At 41.9% G+C, this 20,229-nt stretch overlaps 3 protein-coding genes, 1 long non-coding RNA gene and 1 pseudogene across 6 annotated transcripts in view; 3 read left to right on the plus strand and 2 right to left on the minus strand.

Annotated features, from left to right (window-relative positions):
• Positions 1-20,229, plus strand: part of SRP19 (signal recognition particle 19) — a 32,134-nt gene that overhangs the window by 5,465 nt on the left and 6,440 nt on the right. Inside the window, exon 5 of one of the 3 annotated variants that reach the window (XM_003259832.4) lies at positions 743-1,766. The exons of 1 other annotated variant lie outside the window; for it this stretch is intronic. In XM_003259832.4, the coding sequence (XP_003259880.1) occupies positions 743-774 (32 nt within the window). In that variant the 3' untranslated portion in view covers positions 775-1,766. Of the gene's footprint in view, positions 1-742; positions 1,767-20,229 lie in introns of those variants that run through there. One more of the 3 variants, XM_003259831.4, reaches the window with a different exon arrangement.
• Positions 1-20,229, plus strand: part of LOC100586572 (putative U2 small nuclear ribonucleoprotein auxiliary factor 35 kDa subunit-related protein 1) — a 32,016-nt gene that overhangs the window by 5,347 nt on the left and 6,440 nt on the right. The window lies entirely within an intron of this gene.
• LOC115836378 lies at positions 9,694-11,401 on the minus strand. Its single transcript, XR_004031416.1, has 2 exons — positions 11,322-11,401; positions 9,694-11,289 (listed from the first exon to the last, which is right to left on the minus strand). It is a non-coding gene; the product is annotated as an uncharacterized LOC115836378 (long non-coding RNA).
• Positions 9,694-20,229, minus strand: part of REEP5 (receptor accessory protein 5) — a 46,532-nt gene continuing 35,996 nt past the window's right edge. Inside the window, exon 5 of the mRNA XM_012505389.2 lies at positions 9,694-12,133. Within this exon, the coding sequence (XP_012360843.1) occupies positions 12,084-12,133 (50 nt within the window). The 3' untranslated portion in view covers positions 9,694-12,083. The remainder of the gene's footprint in view (positions 12,134-20,229) is intronic.
• LOC105739440 lies at positions 13,686-20,228 on the plus strand (annotated as a pseudogene).

Raw genomic sequence — 20,229 nt, forward strand, 5'->3', positions numbered from 1 at the left:
CTAAAATTGATTGTTTTTTATATACTAAAAGCCATCAGGATTGGTAGGTATTGCTAGATGCTTCAAGTTGTGACTAAGGAGTGACAGTATATTCTGATGTTTTTTCTCCTTAACATTTTCCTATATTGTATCTCAAAAGACCAAAAACAAACAAAAACTTGTAATTAACTAGTAGATAAAATAGGGGTAGAAATTGTGGTGAGAACATGTCACTTCCTATTTCCAGTAAGACCCAAGTAAGATAGTAAAAAGAAAGCAGAGCTGAGGAGCTTGGTCTGTTGGGGGTGAAGGTAGCTGGTTGTAGGTGTGCAGAGCAGGAATGCATGTAAGTGTAGATCATCTGATCTTACCCATCAGATCTCTTGTAACTTGATGATACTGTTTTTTTGTTGTAAGACTGAGAAAACCCTGTGTTTTAGTGTCTCAAGATACAATGATATTCTGACTCTGTTTCTACCTGAGGTATATTTGGATACATACTGCTTAGATCTTCAAGCTGATTACTAGGACCAAGACCAAAATTTCTGTTTCATACTTAGTGTTTTGCCTTTTGATTTTATTCATTTAAATGTTTTCAGCATTATTCTCATTCTCAGTACACTTCCCCCGACTTGAGCTAGTCAGTGTCTTCAGTCATTTGATTTTTGATTTTTTTAAAAAATTATTTTCCGTTTTCTTGATGTGGTAGTTTCTTACACTTTGTGATATTCAATTTGATGACTTTTTATGTCTTATTTCTCAGATTATACACTAAGCCTAACTTCTGGTTCCTAGGTAAGTCAGTAATGTTGTATGCAGCAGAAATGATACCTAAACTAAAAACAAGGACACAAAAAACAGGAGGTGCTGACCAAAGTCTTCAACAAGGAGAGGGAAGTAAAAAAGGGAAAGGAAAGAAAAAGAAGTAACCTAGTATCAGCATCAAGTATGTGGTACTACTGTAAGAGACATGAATGGAGACTTCTAATTTGTATCGGAGGGAAACAGAAGCTTTTTGTTTGCATCATTTAACTGAACTGTGAACCCTTGTGCCTCTCATCTTTATCATCGGAGTTGACAGTGAAACAAATTTACATCAGAAGTTTGCATCTCGCTTTTATGCCGTATAAAATAATTTTTTTGTCTTTCAATGCAGTTTTTTGGAAGAAAATATTTTTAAATGGACAATGGGCTGTACAATAAGTTACTTGAAATAAGTTACTTGTTTCAGTTAAATTTCAGTTAGATTTAAAATAAACATTTTGTCCACCTTTTAAGTTAATGAAATAAAATTTGAAACTGACTTTTGCAACTTTTGCTTATGAACTAATGCTAGGAGAGGAGGGATAATTAAGAATAAAATATGTAGTGAAAGTTTCCATAGTGTGAGCCTAAAACTAGAAGAAACTCTGGTAGGTCCTTTTGTGGGTGGGGGACAGGGGAATCTGTAAAAAGCCAGTCTGTAGATCATATTTTAATGTGTTGCTCGAATCGTTCAGTTTTTTTTTGACATGGAAAGTCCTGGATTTTAAGCTTTAAATTTGCTTATTTTGTAGGTTTAAGAATATGATTTTCATGGGAGTTCTAAAATTAACTGTGCTTTAGCACCTCGAGGTACACATTCCTTCAAGAAATTAAATTGGATTGGTGCTCCTGAATTTATTTCATAGCAGTTTCTGAAAGTAGTGATTTTGAGCTATCCCGATTCCTGTTCTTCCTGAGGCCTGGTTTAGCTCTTCCTTGAATTCTGCAAGCTACCTCATATTTTCAGTAAATTCCATTTTTTTTTAAGTTTGTTTGTTTTTGAGACGGAGTTTCACTCTCATTGCCAAGGCTGGAGTGTAATGGCACGATATCGGCGCACCGCAACCTCTGCATCCCAGGTTCAAGAGATTCTTCTGCCTCAGCCTCCCTAGTAGCTGGGATTACAGGCATGTGCCACCACACCCAGCTAATTTTGTATTTTTAGTAGAGACGGGGTTTTTCCATTTTGGTCAGGCTGGTCTCGAACTCCCAACGTCAGGTGATCTGCCTGCCTCAGCCTCCCCAAAGTGCTGGGATTACAGGCATGAGCCACTGTGCCCGGCCTTCTTTATGTTTTTATTACTCACAGTCAGACATTCCTAGTGATTGTAAAATAAGCAAACCTAGAGTTGTGGAGATTGATACGTATTTATTTATTTGAATTGAGACGGGGTCTTAAACTCCCAGGCTCAAGTGATCCTCCTGCCTCGGCCTCCCAAAGTGCTGGGATTACAGGCATGAGCTAACTGGCCTGTTGACTTTTTTTTTTTTTTCACTCTAACAATTTCTGTTTTATAGTGAACATAATAGTATAAGAGTTTATGTATTTGACTTACAGATAAATCCTGGGAAGAGGGGAGTATGTGTAAAACATAATTCAGAGCAGCCTTCTTTGAGAAAGTGGGTGTGTTTGGCTGTGTAACAAAACAGTAAGGGGATGTGTTTGCTGTGTAACAAAACAATGAGGGATTTAAGCAGCAGATTTTTGCCTCATATGTTAAATCCAAGTGAGGTTGCTGTGGTTGTTGGTTTAGCTCTCAGTGATGCCTTTTTTGTATTTTTCTGCTCTACTGTCCGTGACATATTTCTAACACCTTTATGGTTATTGTTCCTGCTTTTAAAAGGGCTGATATTTACGTGAGTGCAAGGCAGGAAGAAAAGATAGCTGTGCCAGCCACTTCTGGCAAGCAGTTCTCCCACCTCAGCCTCCCAAGTAGCTGAGACCATAGGCATGAGGTTTCTCAAAATTCCTCCCAGCAGGCTTTCACTTAGTTTCATCCTTGAGAACTGTGACAGGTCCATCTCTAGCTGCCAAGGAGTCTGAGAAAGTGAACCCAGCAGTCCTCCTTATCCTTGGGGAATACATTCCAAGAGTGGATCCCTGAAACAGCAGAAAGTACTGAACCCTACATATACTATGTTTTGGCCTATTTATATATACTTGATATGGTTTGGCTGTGACCCCACCCAAAATCTCATCTTGAATTATAATCCTCCAATCCCTATGTGTTAAGGGTGGGACCAGGTGGAGATAATTGGATCATGGGGGCAGTTTCCCCTGTGCTGTTCTTGAGATAATGAGTGAGTCTTACGAGATCTGTTGGTTTTATAAGTGCCTGGCGTTTCCCCTGCTTGCAGTCACTCCATCTTGCCGTGCTGTGGAGGTGCCTGCTTCTCCTTTGCCTTCCACCATGATTTTAAGTTTCCTGAGGCTTTCCAGCAATGCGGAACTGTGAGTCGATTAAACCTCTTTCCTTTATAATTGCCCAGTTTTGGATATTTCTTCATAGCAGTGTGAGAATGGATTAATACATACCTATGATAAAGTTTATAAATTGGACACAGTAACAGATTAACAATAAAACAGAACAGTTGTAACAATATACTATAATAAAAGGTATATGGAAATTGTCAGTCTCTCAAAATATTGTGCTATACTCACCTGTTTTGGGACCAAGGTAACTGAAACCACAGAAGTGAAACCACAGATGAGGGGTGACTGCATAGCTTTTTCAGTCCTGACAGCCAAGGCAGCTAAGGAAGAAAGTGGTTGAGAATGCATACTGGGCCAGGTACAGTGGCTCACACCTATAATCCCAGCACATTGGGAGGCTGAGGCAGAAGGATCACTGAAGTCCAGGAAGTCGGGCCCAACCTGGGCAACATAGTGAGGCTGTCTCTACAAAAAATAAAAGAATTACCTGGGCATGGTGGCACATGCCTATAGTCTTAGCTACTTGGGAGGCTGAGGTGGGAGGATTGCTTGAGCCCTGGTGGTGAGACTGCAGTGAGCCGTGATCATGCTATTCCACTCACCTCAACAGAGCTGGACCCTGTCTCAAAAAAAACAAAACAAAACTACTGTGGTAGCCAACTGAAAAGATTTGTCACAGAAAGATGGTTGAAATCTGGAAATGGTTTACTTTTGGGGCAATAAGGATTGTCAGTGCTATATTTTGAATGTCCCCTCCAAAATGCATGTTGAAATTTAATTGCCATTGTGATGTTATTGAGAGGTGGAACCTTTGGGAGGTGATTGGGCCATGGGGGCTCTGCCCTCAGGAATGGATTAATGTTACTATCTCAGGAGTGGGTTTGTTATAAAATGGAGTTCAGCCAAATTTTTCTTTTGCTCGCCTCAGCACACCTTCTTTGTCCTCTCGCCTTCCACCATGGGATCACACAGCATCAAAGACCCTTGCCATATACTGGTGCCATGCTTTTGGATTTCCCAGCTCCTAATCATGAGCCAAATACACATTGCCCAGGCTGGTGTGCAGTGCCGTGATCTCAGCTCACTGCAATCTCTGCCGCCTGGTTTCAAGTGATTCTCCTGCCTCAGCCTCCCGAGTAGCTGGGATTACAGGTGCCTGCCACTGCATCCGGCTAATTTATGTAGTTTTTAGTAAAGATGGGGTTTCACCATGCTGGCCAGGCTGGTCTTGAACTCTTGACCTCATGATACACCACGCCCAGCCAATTTCTATTCATTTTTTAAGTTACCCAGTCTGTGGTGTCCTGTTGCAACAACATAAAACACTAAGATTTCAGAACTATTGCTGTAACAGTATATTGCTGTTTCTTCACATTATCGCAATTGGTGCAGTCAACTTTTTTTTTTTTTTTTTTTTTGCCAGTTAAGTGAAAACTAATCTTTTTAAAACAGCCAAAAATTTTTTTTTGAGACAGGTCTCTCTTTTTCACCCAGGCTAAAGTGCAGTGGCACAATCACAGCTCATTGCAGCCTCAACCTCCCAGCCTCAAGTGATCCTCCCACCTCAGCCTCCTGAGTATAAAAGTTTGTAATTAAAAAAAATTTTTTTAGAGGCCAGGTGTGGTGTGGATTACATGCCTGTAATCTCAGCACTTTGGGAGGCCGAGGCGGGCAGATCACTTGCAGTCAGGAGTTCGAGACCAGCCTGGCCAACATGGTGAAACCCTGTCTCTACTAAAAATACAAAATTAGCCAGGCGTGGTGGTGGGTGCTTGTAATCCCAGCTACTCGGGAGGCTGAGGCAGGAGAATCACTTGAACCCTGAGAAATGGAGGTTGCAGTGAGCCGAAATTTTGCCACTGCACTCCAGCCTGGGTGACAGAGTGAAACTCCATCTGAAAAGAAATTTTTTTAAGAGATGAGATCTCACTCAGGCTGTTCTCATATTCCTGGGCTCAAGCAATTCTCTCAAGTGGTTGGGACTAGAGGTACATGCCACCACACCTAGCTGAAAAAGGGAATCTTAATGAGACAGTTGAGTATTTATGTAGATGTTGAAGTGCTTTTTGTATTTATGAAATGTGTTCACATCCTCTACTCACTTCTTAAGGAATCTTATCAGAATTATAGATAATTTTAAAAGCCAGCTAGTTTTAATAGTGTGTTTCTGTTTTAGGCATTAACCTCCATCTGTAGAAGAGGAGGATTTAGTTTTTCGTCTCTACCATATGCTTGGATATCTCCTATCTTCCTAGCCTAACAATATATTTCATAATTTAACCACTATTCAGAGTTTACATTATTATACATTCTGTTCACAGCTCAGCCGTGTAGTACATTTGCTACTAAAAGTATGGTTGAAGGACCAGCAGCACTGGCCTCTGGTGAAAGATTGTGGAAAATGCAGTATCTCTGGCCCCAGCCCAGAAGTCAGATGTGTTTAATGAGATCCCCAAATGATTCTTTTTTTTTTTTTTTTTTTTTGAGATGGAGTCTTGTTCTTGTTGCCCAGGCTGGAGTGCAGTGGCACAATCTCAGCCCACTGCAACCTCTGTCTCCCGGGTTCAAGGGATTCTTCTGCCTCAGCCTCCCCAGTAGCTGGGATTACAGCCATGTGCTACCATGCCCAGCTAATTTTTGTATTTTTAGTAGAGATGGGGTTTCGCTGTGTTGGCCAGGCTGGTCTCAAACTCCTGGCCTCAAGTGATCTGCACACCTTGGCCTCCCAAAGTGCTGGGATTAGGTGTGAGCCATTGTGCCCAGCCTCATCATTTTAAAATCTTTTCTGGAGTCCTTTGCCTGGCTCTGATCTCTTACCCTTTAGACCTAGTGCAGAGCTTCACTCTGGGTTCTCACCATTGTCTGGAGTGACTCAAGCCACTGCTTTGCTGTTTTGGGGATCCTCTGTTGTGTATCCCGTGTATTCCTGTTTTATGTTACTGTTTTGTTTTGTATATCTTGTTCTCAGGATCTTCCCGAGAAAAGTGCAAGAGAGGTAAATGTTCTTAGACCTTGCATATTTGAAAATTTCATCATTCTACCCTTACATTGTTTCGCTGGATATAGAATTACCTTTGGAAGTCATTTTGTTTAAGGAATTGAAGGGAATTGCTTTTTGGTCTTCTGACCTCTTGTAGCGGAAGGGAAGTTGTAGCCATTCTGGTTTACTATCATGATCCTGGTTCCAGTATTCTGAAATATCACAGTTGTGTGCTTTGTGTGGGTTTTTTTTTTTTTTTTTTTTTTTTTTTTTGCCCATCGTGCTGGGCAGCTAAGTGGGCTTTCAGTCTGCGAACTTGTGTTTTCGGCTCTGGGAAAGTTTTTTGAAAATTTCGTTGATGATTTTTCTCCTCTTTCTGACCTTTCTTAGAACTCTTTATTTGACTATTAGACCTGCTGGTCTGATCCTCAGGTTTTCTTTTTTTTTTTTTTTTTTTTTTTTTTTTTGCCTTTATATTCTACTTCTTAGATTTGCTCAGCTTTATTTTCCAACCTTTCCTATTCTTTTTTTTTTTTTTTTTTTTTTTTTATGGTGTTTCACACCGTCACCCAGGCTGGAGTGCAGTGGCCCAATCTCAGCTCACCGCAACCTCTGCCTCCTGGGTTCAGGTGATTCTCCTGCCTCAGCCTCCCGAGTAGCTGGGATTACAGGCATGCGGCACCAAGCCTGGCTAATTTTTGTATTTTTAGTAGAGACGGGGTTTCTCCATGTTGGTCAGGCAGGTCTCGAACTCCCGACCTCAGGTGATCCGCCTGCCTGGACCTCCCAAAGTGCTGGGGTTACAGGCATGAGCCACTGCGCCCGGCCTTCTTTTTAACTTCTTTAAGCTCTTGCCATCTGCATATTTCATTTTTCTAGCATTCTATTCTCCATTCATGGATGTAATTTATTTCTCAGAAGGTGAGATTTGTAGTCTTATTGTTTCCAAGTTCCTTTTCTTTCCTTCTGTTTTTATTTTGATCCCTATCATGTTAAGTAGCTTTGTTTTGGTTGCTGGTTTTTAAGATAGAAGGACCAAAAGGTTGATTATAAGTTGAGATCTGGCCTGGGTGCTATGGCTCACACCTGTAATCTCAACACTTTGGGAGGCTGAGGCAAGAAGATCACTAGAGCCCAGGACTTCAAGACCAGCCTGGGCAACATAGGGAGACTCCCTCTCTACAAAAAGAATAAAAAATTAGATGGGCCTGGTGGCACATACCTGTAGTTCTAGCTACTCTGGAGGCTGAGGCAGGAGAATCACTTGAGCCCAGGAGATTGAGGCTGCAGAGAGTTGTGATCACGCCACTGCACTCCAGCATGGGTGACAGAGTGAGTCTTTGTCTTAAAAAACAAAAAACCAGAAAAGTTCAGAGTGGCAGGATATGGTGGCTCATGCTTGTAATCCCAGCACTTGGGGAGGCCAAGGCAGGTGGATCACTTGAAAGCCCAGGAGTTTGAGACCAGCCTGGCTAACAAAAGAAGAGTCTTGTCCTCATTACTAGTCTCTACCAGTGGGTCTCAACCCTGGCTCCATACTAGGATCACCTACAGAGTTGTTAAAGCATACTGGCACCTGGGTACCATGGTAGACTAATTAAATCAGCACTTTGTTAGTGGAGGCAGAGATCAATATTATTGAAAACATCCTCAGATGATTCCAGTGTGCAGCCAGGTCTGAAAACCTCTGTGTATTAAGATACAAAAGTAGCATTTACCTAACCCAGTGGTTTTATCTCAAAGTGCAGTTCCTGGACCCAACATTGCCTGGGCTGTTTAAAAATGCAAAACTTTCAGCCCCACCCCAGACTTCCTGAATCAGAATCTTAGAGCACAGTAATCTTTTTTAACAACACTCCTCTCCATCCCCATCCTCCATCAGTTCTGATGCGCACCAGTTTGTTTTTTTTTTTTTTTTTTTGAGATGGAGTTTCCCAGGCTAATGTGCAAATGGCGTGATCTTGGCTCACTGCAACCTCTGCCTCCTGGGTTCAAGCCATTCTCCTGCCTCAGCCTCCCAAGTAGCTGGGATTACAGGAATGCACCACCACACCCGGCTAATTTTTTGTATTTAGGAGAGACAGGGTTTCACTATGTTGGCCAGGCTGGTCTCGAACTCCTGACCTCAGGTGATTCACCCACCTTGGCCTCCCAAAGTGCTGGGATTACAGGCGTGAGCCACCGCATCTGGCCCACACCAAAGTTTTTGGGAAGCATCGATCTAACCAAGGAAACTCCTAAGTATGTATATTGTAAGATTTTAAGAGTTAATGTTCTAGCAGTGAGCCAGGAAAACTTTTAATATCCTCAAATCTGTTTACTTTCCAGCCATGCTATATAGAACTGTAATCTTTGATGGGTAAAGATCTGAATTGTACCTGTGTTATTCTAAACACCATAATTCTAGACATGCAGACATCAAAAAGCAGATGTAGGAGACCGTGCAGACCAACGCATACCTTCAGAAGTACATTTTGTTTTTGTTGTTTTTTTTTTTGAGACAGGGTCTGGCCCTGTAGCCCAGGCTGGAGCGCACTGGCACCATCTTGGCTCACTGCAGCCTTGACCTCCCGGGCTCAAGTCCTCCCACCTCAGCCTCCTGAGTAGCTGGGACTATGGGTACGCTTCACCACACCCAGCTAATTTTTTTGTATTTTTTGTAGAGGCAGGGTCTCACCATGTGGCCCAGGCTAGTCTTGAACTCATGCACTCAAGCAATCCGCCCACCTCGGCATCCCAAAGTGCTGGGATTACAGGTCCGCTAGGCCAGAAGTGGGTGTTTTTATCAAAATTTTCAAGTACTCCTTTTTTTTTTTTATCTCTTCTGAAAACAAGTACAGCATAATTTGGAGGCGCATGTAAAAAGTTTACTACATCAAGCCCAGGCGCTGTGGCTCACGCCTGTAATCCCAGCACTTTGGGAGGCCGAGGCGGGCGGATCATGAGGTCAGGAGATCGAGACCATCCTGGCTAACGTGGTGAAACCCCGCCTCTACTAAAAAATACAAAACAGTAGCCGGGCGTGGCGGCGGGTGCCTGTAGTCCCAGCTACCTGGGAGGCTGAGGCAGGAGAATGGCGTGAACCCAGGAGGCGGCTGAGATCGTGCCACTGCACTCCAGCCTGGGTAACAGAGCAAGATTCCATCTCAAAAAAAAAAAGTTTATTACATCAAGATGCATTCAATACACTATCTTAAGTCATAGGAGACTTCTTTGTGTGTAATGCAATACACAGATAAAAAAAACCAGTGGGTTCGGTTTCCTTTAAATGTAGTGCTAATTATTGGTAGAAACTTTTTGAGTTGGTATGTTTTCTTTAGGGCAAGTCTTTTCCTCTGGTAGGCAAGAACGACCAGGAGAAAACTACAAGCCATGTGAGGAATAGAGTTAATAAAGAGCAGTGTTTGTGGCTCATTTATCTGTATTTACTTAAAACTTTGCTTAAATAATTCTGGGTTAGGAAAAAAGCCCCACAAAATAAAATGAAATATAACAGTTAAATGAGAACTCAATTTTATTTACATCTATTTCCATTCAGTGTATCACATCTTCAGGATAGGTGATAACAGTGTGAAGGGTGTGCTCATTTTCTTCAGCTGTGAGTAGAGGACTCTTTCCCCAGAGTAGCAGTTGTTGATCCAAATGATTGAAGCCTTCAGGTAAGGGAATAACTGCTGCAGGAATTCTTTCTTGAAGAATTTAAGCTGTTTGGTAGGAATTCTGTAACTACATACCTTTGAAACACTGTTCACATTCAGATAAACGCTTGTTTTCTAGCCAGACACAGGCTCAATTAGTTTTTCAAACTCTAGCCAAGGCAGTATTTCATTTGGGAAATCATGTGGCAGAACTGCTCAATTCGTAACTTCTCCTGCTATTAACATTTACGCTTAGACTGCCAACAACAGTTAACTTAAATTTCGGTCTCAAGGGAACAAAAAACATTGCATTCAGAATTTAATATAGTATTTTAAAACTAATTTTAGCCTGTAAGTCATTATGAGCAATAGTAACTTTTATACCTCCTCATCTTGTCTGATAATATATTCTATATGCTATCAATCTGATTATATAGTCTATATGCTAGAAGTTGCTAATTTTCATTCTGCCACCAAGAAAATTGTACTTTTATTTATGAGAAAAGGATTTAAATACTCCTAGACACTTAAAAAAATTTTTTTTAATCTAAAAGTTGATTTTCTCCCAAGAACAATTTTGTTTGCTTTCTACAAAGTTTTAAGTTTAATAGAATGCCGGTAATCACCACTGTTTTCCTCCCCAAAATAAATGCTGTGATCCATATTATATTAGAGTGATACTGTCACTTAGTATTGATATCTTTAATATTTTTTACATCATGAGACATTGTTATGATCTTACCTGATTGTTATCTCAAGGTGAGCTAATCATCTTTATTTGCCTTAAAAAATACTGTACTGGCTGGATGTTTAATCTTGTTAGTTTAGTTTTACACTTGTTTTAGTCTAGTTTAATTCAAAAGGACTCTTAACAGTATGGTGTAAAACTCAGATTTTCTAGTCCAGACAAATTGCTCTCTATAACAATTTGGCAGATCAATGGAGACATCCATTTTAACTTTATTGTTCTGTACTTACTATGTAGTCATGTGCAGTTTATCAACACAAAGAATACGGATGAGGGCATTTAAATGGACTACAAGTGACTCTGACTTGTAAACTAGGGAAGCCTCTTGTGTTTGACCTTAAAGGCCAGAGAAAAACTGAAGATAGATTGACTTAACTATTGCCAAGCAGATTATGGGTTACTTTATACTTCCTTTCATTCTCCCAGAATTGCTCTTAGAGCTAGGTGTCGTCATTAGCATGTTGTTGCTAATTATATAAACAAGAACATACATGTAATCAGAGGTGGACAAATCTCCAGAAGTTCCTTAAACTGGTTTAAAAAAGAAGATTGGGAAAGAAGACTAAATCAACATGTTTCTCTGCTTTGAAGATAAAACCAGAAATGGTTTCCATTGTGGCATCTTGACAATAGACAAATATGTAAAGTTTATAGCAGATAAGACAGTATTACTAGTTTTTCAGGGAATTGAGAGTTACAGGTTACTCGTGTGTGTGTGTGTGTGTGTGTGTGTGTGTGTGTGTGTGTGTGTAAATTTCCTGATTTATCACTAGAGTGACTAACTGCTTTATAAAGCTATCCTGGTATTCATATGCCATATACTAGGGAAACAACCAGGCCAATCTCCATTCGATTTCATTTCTCACTTTGTTCATTTGCATATTAATCACATATTTCCTAAAGTATTATTTAGTAGACCACACCAACACAATGGTTCCTCCAGCTTTTGGCAGGTGGTCTTACTGTACAGAAGTTATGACACATACAACCTTCCCCTGCTCCCTCCCCATGCGCATGATACATGTTGTAGTCAGACAGTAACATTTCCATATGTACATGTGCACAAATACATTAAAAACATTTCAGAATTATATAAAATTGTACATTACAGGAAGTAGAACCATAAAGATTATCCTAAGTGTAACTGCAGAGAAAATGCATGCAGGGAGAGCCCAGTAAAGTACACAGCCTGTGGGGTATATAATTTTATTTTAAGTTTATATTTCCTGCAAGATAGTAACATACATCTTTTCCTACCCAGAGGCAAAATACATTTTCCAAAAACTTGGACACTGCCCACTGCATTAAAAGTTTAAAGTGCTCCCTATGTATATAGACAGTAAAAGTAAGCAAAGAAACTTACAACACGTTCCAATCTTTAATATATCAAAATTGTTTCCATCGCAACATTATTAAAATAATTATACCACAGTCCCTAATATAACATCAAGCTCTAGTAGGAAGGTACAGAGAGGGCAGGAAGTTTCCATCCAGTCTGGTTTAGGTGCTCTTCTTTTCTTCACCCAGTAAATTCACGGTGGCTTTCTTCGCTGTTAGGAGGGAAAGAAAAATACATCAAAGCTCTTTGGAATGCAAGCTTTGTGTCTGATGTAGCTACTAGATAACAAAACTTGGATGACTCATGTTCAGGTGCGATCATGTTGGGGTTTGTGGTCTGGGCTAAGAGGGTTTCCAGGAAATGGAGAAGTTACCTCTTAGAGCACAAATCCTAAATACTTGAGCAAAATACTTGAAGGTCATCTAGCCTAGCCCCTTGTGACAGTGTCACCTAAACTGTCTGCCCTCTGTTCTCCTTTAAGCATTAAAAGAAGCAGAGATTCCTTAAGAGTAGTGTTCAAATTCTAGTTTGTATCTGTGTGCTTGCCTGTAAGATTTCACTTATCAATATATTATCAATCTGATGACAACTAGGTCATCATATTTATCCCATGGTGACAAATCAGAGAAGTCCTCATTCCCAGCACTAGAAATACAGTCATCCCTTGATATATGTGTTTGGGGGGGGGGTTGTGGGGGGTGCGGGAGAGGAGATTAGTTCCAGGAACCCTACAGATACCAAAATCTGTGAGTGCTCAAGCCCTTAAATAGAATGGCATACATAGTATTTCCATATAACCTATGTGCTTCCATATACTTTATTTATCTTTTTTTTTTTTTGAGATGGAGTCTCAGGCGCAGTGGCGCGATCTCGGCTCACTGCAGGCTCTGCCTCCTGGGTTCATGCCATTCTCCTGCCTTAGCCTCCCGAGTAGCTGAGACTACAGGCACCCGCCACCACGCCCAGCTAATTTTTTTTGTATTTTTAGTAGAGATGGGGTTTCACCGTGTTAGCCAGGATGGTCTCGATCTCCTGACCTCGTGATCTGCCTGCCTCGGCCTCCCAAAGTGCTGGGATTACAGGTGTAAGCCAGCGCGCCCGGCCTCTTCCATATACTTTAAATCTCAGCCAGGCATAATGACTCATGCCTGTAATCCCAGCACTGTGGGAGGCTGAGGTGGGAAGATCACTTGAGGCCAGGAATTTGAGACCAGCCTGGCCAATATGAATGGTGAGACCCCCACCCCCCACCTCTACTTTTAAAAAATTTTAAAAGCCCATCTCTAGTTAAAATACCTAATGCAACATGAATGCTATATAAATTGTTGTTATACTAAATTGTTTTTAAAATCTGTATTTATACTCTTATTGTGCCACCATTCTGTCCTATGATGAGAAGAGTTTGCTCTAAGTCTTTGAGTTGGTGACAAGACACTACATTGATCAAGAAAACATTCTGTCCAGGTGTGGTGGCTCATGTCTGTAATCCCAGAGCATTGAGAGGCTGAGGTAGGAGTATTCCTTGAAGCCAGGAGTTTGAGATCACCCTGGCCAAAACACAGTGAGAGCCCATCTCTATAGAAAAAAAAGAAAAATATATTTTCTTACGTCTGCAGGAGACCAAGCCTTCCACTTTCTAATTACCAAGTGGCAGGGAATGTGCTATAAGAACCAGTGCAGTGTGAGAGATGGAGGGGAAAGGGGTTGTCTAGAAGCTCCAGGGCCCCCTGTGAGAGAGATTTTACAATCTGCAGCTGTTCTTGATGGAGCCCAGAGTCTTAGTGATGAGAGCCAAGGAGTCCCTTCTTGTCCACCAGCTGCCTGACAGCTGTTCTCCCTTTGCTCTGTTAAAATTACTGAACCAAGTTCATAGCAAAGGAGAAAATGTAGTCCTTCCCTTAACTAATAACCCTTTGTAAAAATTCCTAGTTAATCCAAAAGCTTTGAGAAAAGTCTAAAATGTGTCAGCATGTAAATTCCTCCTAACTTATTTTAATTCTCTTGCCAGAAATGTGTCATACCAAAGTAAGATTGGATTTTAAGTATTGATATCTAAGAGAACCAAGAGGCTAAGGAATGTGGGTGAAGTAGACAGAAATGACATCACCACAGGTTGCTGATTAGGCTAAGGGAAGGGAGAAGAAAAGAAAGCTCTTAAAAAGAAGCTGGTAATCCTGGCCGGGCGTGGTGGCTCACACCTGTAATCCCAGCACTTTGAGAGGCCGAGGTGGGTGGATCACTTGAGGCCAGGAGTTTGAAACCAGCCTGGCCAACATGGCATAACCGTGTCTGTACTAAAAATACAAATATCAGCTGGGCGTGGTGGCCTACACCTGTAATCACAGCTACTTGGGAGGCTGAGGCAGGAGAATCCCTTGAACCTGGAAGGTGGAGGCTGCAGTGAGCCGAGATCATGCCACTGCACTCCAGCCTGGTCAACGGAGTGAGACTCTTGTTTCAAAAAAAAAAAAAAAAGCCGGCAATCCTAAAGTGGGAGGAGGTTAAGGCTACAAGTTAAAAAATACCTAAAACATATTGAAGTAGACTGCATTTGTATGCCCAAAAGTAGGAGTCCAGAGAAGAGAGGTCTGTGAGGGAGAAATGAGGAACATACCACCTCTGGGGCATCAGTGCTGCTGGAGAACTGTCTTGGGATTTTACTTCCCCATGGTCAGGCTACCTCACAACTCCCATGTTTAACTACCACAGAGCTCTAAAAAACACAAAAACCTTTCTCCAATTTCTAAAATCCTTGAGTCCCTCTGGAACTCAAGATCTGTATCCTCACCCATTCCTCCAAATGTTTCCTTTACCTTCTTGCTCTTAGAGAAAGCTGGCTGTGCCCTGAGGACATTGCTTTCTCCAGTGGTGGCTGTTTCTTTCCTCTCATGACCCTAGTACAAATGGATCTGGTAGGTGTTTTTGTTCTTCATTGCCACTTTCAGAATCTCATGTCATCAGATTATATCACTGAGTAGCCTTCCTTTTCCCTGTCATCCCTGACTCTTGGGCTGCTCTGCCTTATTTCTTGAAGATTTTAGCTCCTAACTTAATGTTCCTTTCTAACACTACTCCTATTATTTATTTATTTATTTATTTAGAGACAGGATCTCACTCTGTCACCCAGGCTGGAGTGCAGTGATACCCTCTCAGCTCACTGCAGCCTCAACCTCCCAGGCTCAGGTGATCCTCCCATCTCAGCCTCTTGAGTAGCTGGGACTACTGGTACGCATCACCACATCTGGCTAATTTTTGTTTTTTTGTAGAGATTGGTTTTCACCATGTTACTTAGGCTGGTCTCAAACACCTGAGCTCAAGCAATCCACCTACCTTGACCTCTCAAAGTTCTGGGATTTACAGGTGTGAGCACTGCACTTGACCTACTATTCCTGTTTTAATTATTGATGATTTTAATATCCATGTAGACATACCTGACCTAATATCCTGACCTCTTAGTTCCTCCCCTCCAATAACCCTTACGTTCCACCCTACATATGGCACTGACTCCCAGGATCCCTGTTAGTACCAATACTGCAGTCTCTCCATAATCTTGTATCAAGCATCCCCCTCACCCACTATCACCTTTTATCTTTGTAGTGCACTCCCCACCCCCCTTTTTTGCTCATTATAGATGATGGTGGAGTATTCCCGCTATTATCCTGATTCAGAGTTCTCCCACCACCACTTCCCACCTTATTCAGGTTAAATTCCATTGTCAAGCATTAACCACTCCACAGTCCCACCCTCACTTCATAGTTCTTGCTGGAAATCACAACCTTGACACAACGCTCCACCTACTCTGCAGCTATACCCATGTAGCTGAGTATGGCTGGAGAAAAACATAAACAAGAACTGGTTTCACTATAAATTCATGAACACAAATGTCAAGCATGCCTTTAACACTGCCTGACAGTCCATTTACTCTCTGACTATCCTAGAAGGGCCAGCACACTGCAGCCACACTCGCTTATGTAGTGTCCATGGCTGTTTTCACACTACAGTGGCAGAGGAGAGTAGCTGTGACAGAGACATGATAGCTCACGAAACTTAAAACATTTGTTATCTGGCCCTTTACAGAAAAAGTTGAGCAGTCCCTCTCCTTTGCAACTATTTCATACCTTCTCTTTCCATTGTCTCCTTCCCCATCCTCTCTCAATTGGCCTTCTGTCTTCCTACTTTACTGAGAAATTTGAAACAATTAGAAAGTCACTTCTGTAGGCTCCCATAGTCACATGTGCTCACAGCATACCATAAACCCTGATTTCTCTGCTGTTATCATAAACCTCTAGCTCTTCTGACCAATCCCTCTACTGTACACTGGATCCTTCACTGGTCAAGGACAGAGCTCCAACAATTCACCCTCACTCCTATCATCATTTTTTGCTCTGTTGAATTATTCCCATTAATTTTCAAACAGGCCTTGTTTCTCCTACCTTAAGAAAAAAACTTTTAAAATTTCAGGACCCTAATTCCTTCTTCCAGTTATAGCCCCATTCTTCTGCTCCCCTTTACAGGAAATTTCTCAAAAGAAAGATCTATATTCTCTCATCCCTTTTCTCTCATTCTCTCAAATCCATTGCAATCAGGAGTTTGATACCACTCCACAAAATCTGTGTTATCAAAATCACTAGTACCTTCCTCATTGCTAAATCTGCTCAGTTCTCAGTCCTTATCTTACTTGACCTGTCGACAGCATGTAACATCACAGATCACTTCTCCTCTTTGAAAGAAACACTTTCTGTTCTTGGCCCCAAGGATACCACACACTCATGGTTTTCTTGCTACCTCAATTGGCCACTCCTTAATCAGTCTGCTTTGCCGGTTGCTTCTCATTTCTCTGGTCTCTAAACCTTAGACTCCCCAGCGTTCAGTCTTTGGACCTCCTGTTTCCTAACTACACTACCTTCGTGATCTCATCTAGTCTCATGCTTAATATTTATAAGCTTGTGGCCCCCAAATTTATATCTCCAGTCCAGACCTGTTTCTTGAACTCTTGACACCTGTATCCAACTAGCTATTTGACTAATCCTTGTAGGTATCTAACAGACACCTCAAACAAATGTCCAGGACTGAATTCCATATCCCCCCACCCACCACAACCTCCCACCCCAACAAAACCTCTTCTACCCAGTCTTCTCCAGCTCAGTGGCAATTTTATCCTTCCATTTGTTCAGGCTAAAAAGCTCGTCCTTGTCCTTAACCCCTCTGACCCATGCCCAATCCATAAGCAAATCCCATTACTTCTAACTTTGAAATATATCAAGAGTCTGATACTTCTTACCCCCTACCACTACACAAGGAACCAAGCCACCATCATCACCTCCAGCCAGATCACTGCAAGAACCTTTTAACTGTTCTCCCAATTTCCTGCCTTATCCCCATTCAGTCTGTTCCTAATACATTGGCCACAGGCATCTTGTTAAAACACAGAACAGATCATTTTGCTCCTGTGGTTAAAATTCCCCAATGCCTCCACATCTCACACAGAGTAGAAGCGAAACCTTTACGGTCTATAAGGCATTATGTGATATGTCTTCCAGCCTCCACTCGCAACCTCTCCCACCTCGTTTCCTCCTGCACCCCTCTAGATCACTTCTTCTGTTGCTCCCACCTCAGGACTTCTGTATATGCAGCTCATTCTGGAGTATGATTCCCCTTGGTTCCTTCTTTTACCATTTTCTCCCTCTCTATTATTTTTTTTTTTAGGGGAATAGGGTTTTGCTTTGTAACCCAGGCTAGAGTGGCACAGCTCACTTGCAGCCTTGACTACCTGGGCCCAAGTGATTCTCCTGCCTCAGCCTCCTGAGTAGCTGGGACCACAGGCTTGCGTTACAATGTCCAGCTAATTTTTTAATTTTTGTAGAGAGCAGGTCTCCATAGGAGACCCCGTCACAAACAAGCTGGTCTCAAACTCCTGGCCTCAAGTGATCTCCTGCCTTGGCCTCCCAAAATGTTGGGATTATAGGCTGAGTCACTGTTCCTGATTCCTTTACTACTATTGAGTCTGATTCACTAGAGCCTTCTGGTAAAGATTTCCTAAATGTCTCTATTTAAAATCATAACCATCCCTCCAGTCCTTGGCCCCCGCATCTTTCTACTTGCTTTATTTTTTCCCTATATTATCTGGTAAATATACCATCTAGTTTTCAATTTTACTGCCTATCTCTCAACTAGACTGTAAGCTTCATGAATTCAAGGAGTATGGTCTCTTTGGTTTGCTGGTTCACTGCCAGTGTTATGAACATGCTTGGCACATATTAAACACCTCAATAAATAAATATTTATTGAGTGAATTAATCAGAGCTGAGAGTGGACATTCTTTTGTACCCATAACAAAAACTGAACAGCATACTGAACCGATCAACCTGAACTGAATTAGGCTGGCCGTCAGGGCCTCCAAAGTACTGCTTCTGTCTGGTGGGCCTGCTGCTACAGCCTTGGCCAGCTAGGCCCTGCTGCTCATGGTGCCAGCCCAGAGAGAAGCCAGCCAGGAGATGGTGAGTGCTGTGGGGGTGGGGAGCCTCAAGGAGAAGGCACTGAGGAGGAAACTGAAAAACAGGGTTAGCAGCTCAAACCACCAGAGACAGAAAGCAAGCTCAAATGAGTGACCTGAAACAGCAAGTGGTAGATTTAGAACAGAACCAAAAACTTTTGCTAGGAAATCAGCTTTTACAAGAGAAAATGCATGGACTCGTAGTTGAGAACCATGAGTGAAGACAGCACTTGGGGATGGATGCTCTGGTTACTGAAGAGGAGGCGAAAACCAAGATAATTCCATCCATTTGATGCTTGACATCCCTAACTAGGCAGATGAGGGTAGAAGTTAGTTGTGGTGGGGTTGGAAGTAAACATCAACTACCTTCCCAGTATGATATCCTGTTGGGCATTCTGGACAACTTAGACCCAGTAGTGTTCTTCAAATATCCTTCCCCAGAGTCTGCCAGCCTGGAGCAGCTCCCAGAGGTCTACTCAGAAGGACCCAATTCCTAACCAGCCTCCATTACTCTGTCAGTGGGGATATTATCAGCCAAGCTTGAAGCTATTAATGAACTAATTAATTTTGACTACATATATGCCAAGCCCGTAGTCTGAGACAGAGAGCCAAGCTAATGTGGTAGTGAAAATCAAGGAAGCACCTCTCAGTCTCTTAGAGAATGATCACCCAGAGTTCATGGTCTCAGTGAAGGAAGACTTTGTAGAAGATGACTTCATTCCAGACCTGGGTATCTCCACTCTACTTCCATCCAGCCACTGCCCGAAGCCATCTTCCTGTCTACTGGATATTTATAGTGACTGTGGGTATGAGGGCTCCCCTTTCCCCTTCAGCGACATGGCCTCTCCACTTGGTTCAAACCATTCTAAGGAGGAGACTGGCCAATTAACTCTTTCCCCAGCTGGTTAGTGTCTAAGGAGTGATCCAATACTATTGCCCTTTTCCTTGACTATTACACTGCCTGGAGGATAGCAGAGAAGGCTGCCTGTGCTTCATTCAAAAGGCCAGAGAGTGTACAGTCCTAGAGAATTCCCCTAACATATTTACCTGTTCAAACGTCATAGATAACCCCAAGTATTGTCTTGGCATCCAGCAGTCCAAGGTATTCGATACGTTACAATTCAGAACTATAGCTTTTGAGGTTGTACTTTTTCTAAAGAGTGGTAGTTTGCCCTAAATATTTATTGTGTGAGGGTGATTAGACAAGTGTATTAGAGTAGACATGGAGTTCATGAATGGCTCTTTATCATTTCTCCTCCCCCTTTTTGGCATCCCAGGCTTGTCTCTAGTTTTAGGTCCTTTAGTTTGCTTCTGCAAGTGGAGAGAACACGTACCTGAGGGGGCTCTTTTCCCTCATGTACAGTTCAAGTAAAGATCAAGAATTTTTTGTAAAATTATAGAAATTTACTATGTAAATGCTTGATGGAATTTTTCCTGCTAGTACAGCTTTTGAAAGGTGCTTTCTCCATTTATTTAAAACTACCTATATAATTAAGTATAATGCAAAAAAATTAAATAAACAATTAGAAGAGATGTACTTGCATATCAATATAGATGATTCTCTAAAATCGCTGCCTACCAAGGAAAGTCATTTTTCCTAATGTTCTGACTGAAGGCTACATTAAATGTGGCATGGAGGAAGAGTCTTGGGAAAAGTCGAGAACTGTAAGTGTTCTCAATAGGCAAAGACTTTGTAAAGAAATCCCAGAGTAACGTTGGCATTTGGCTGATAAGACAAGAAGGCCAGGAAGCCTGTTACTTGTGCCCAGTGTGTCACATCTCCTCTCACATGTGCGGCCATGTTGTTCCTGAGT

Source organism: Nomascus leucogenys, chromosome 2, assembly GCF_006542625.1.
Source record: "Nomascus leucogenys isolate Asia chromosome 2, Asia_NLE_v1, whole genome shotgun sequence".
Taxonomy (NCBI): Eukaryota; Metazoa; Chordata; class Mammalia; order Primates; family Hylobatidae; genus Nomascus; species Nomascus leucogenys.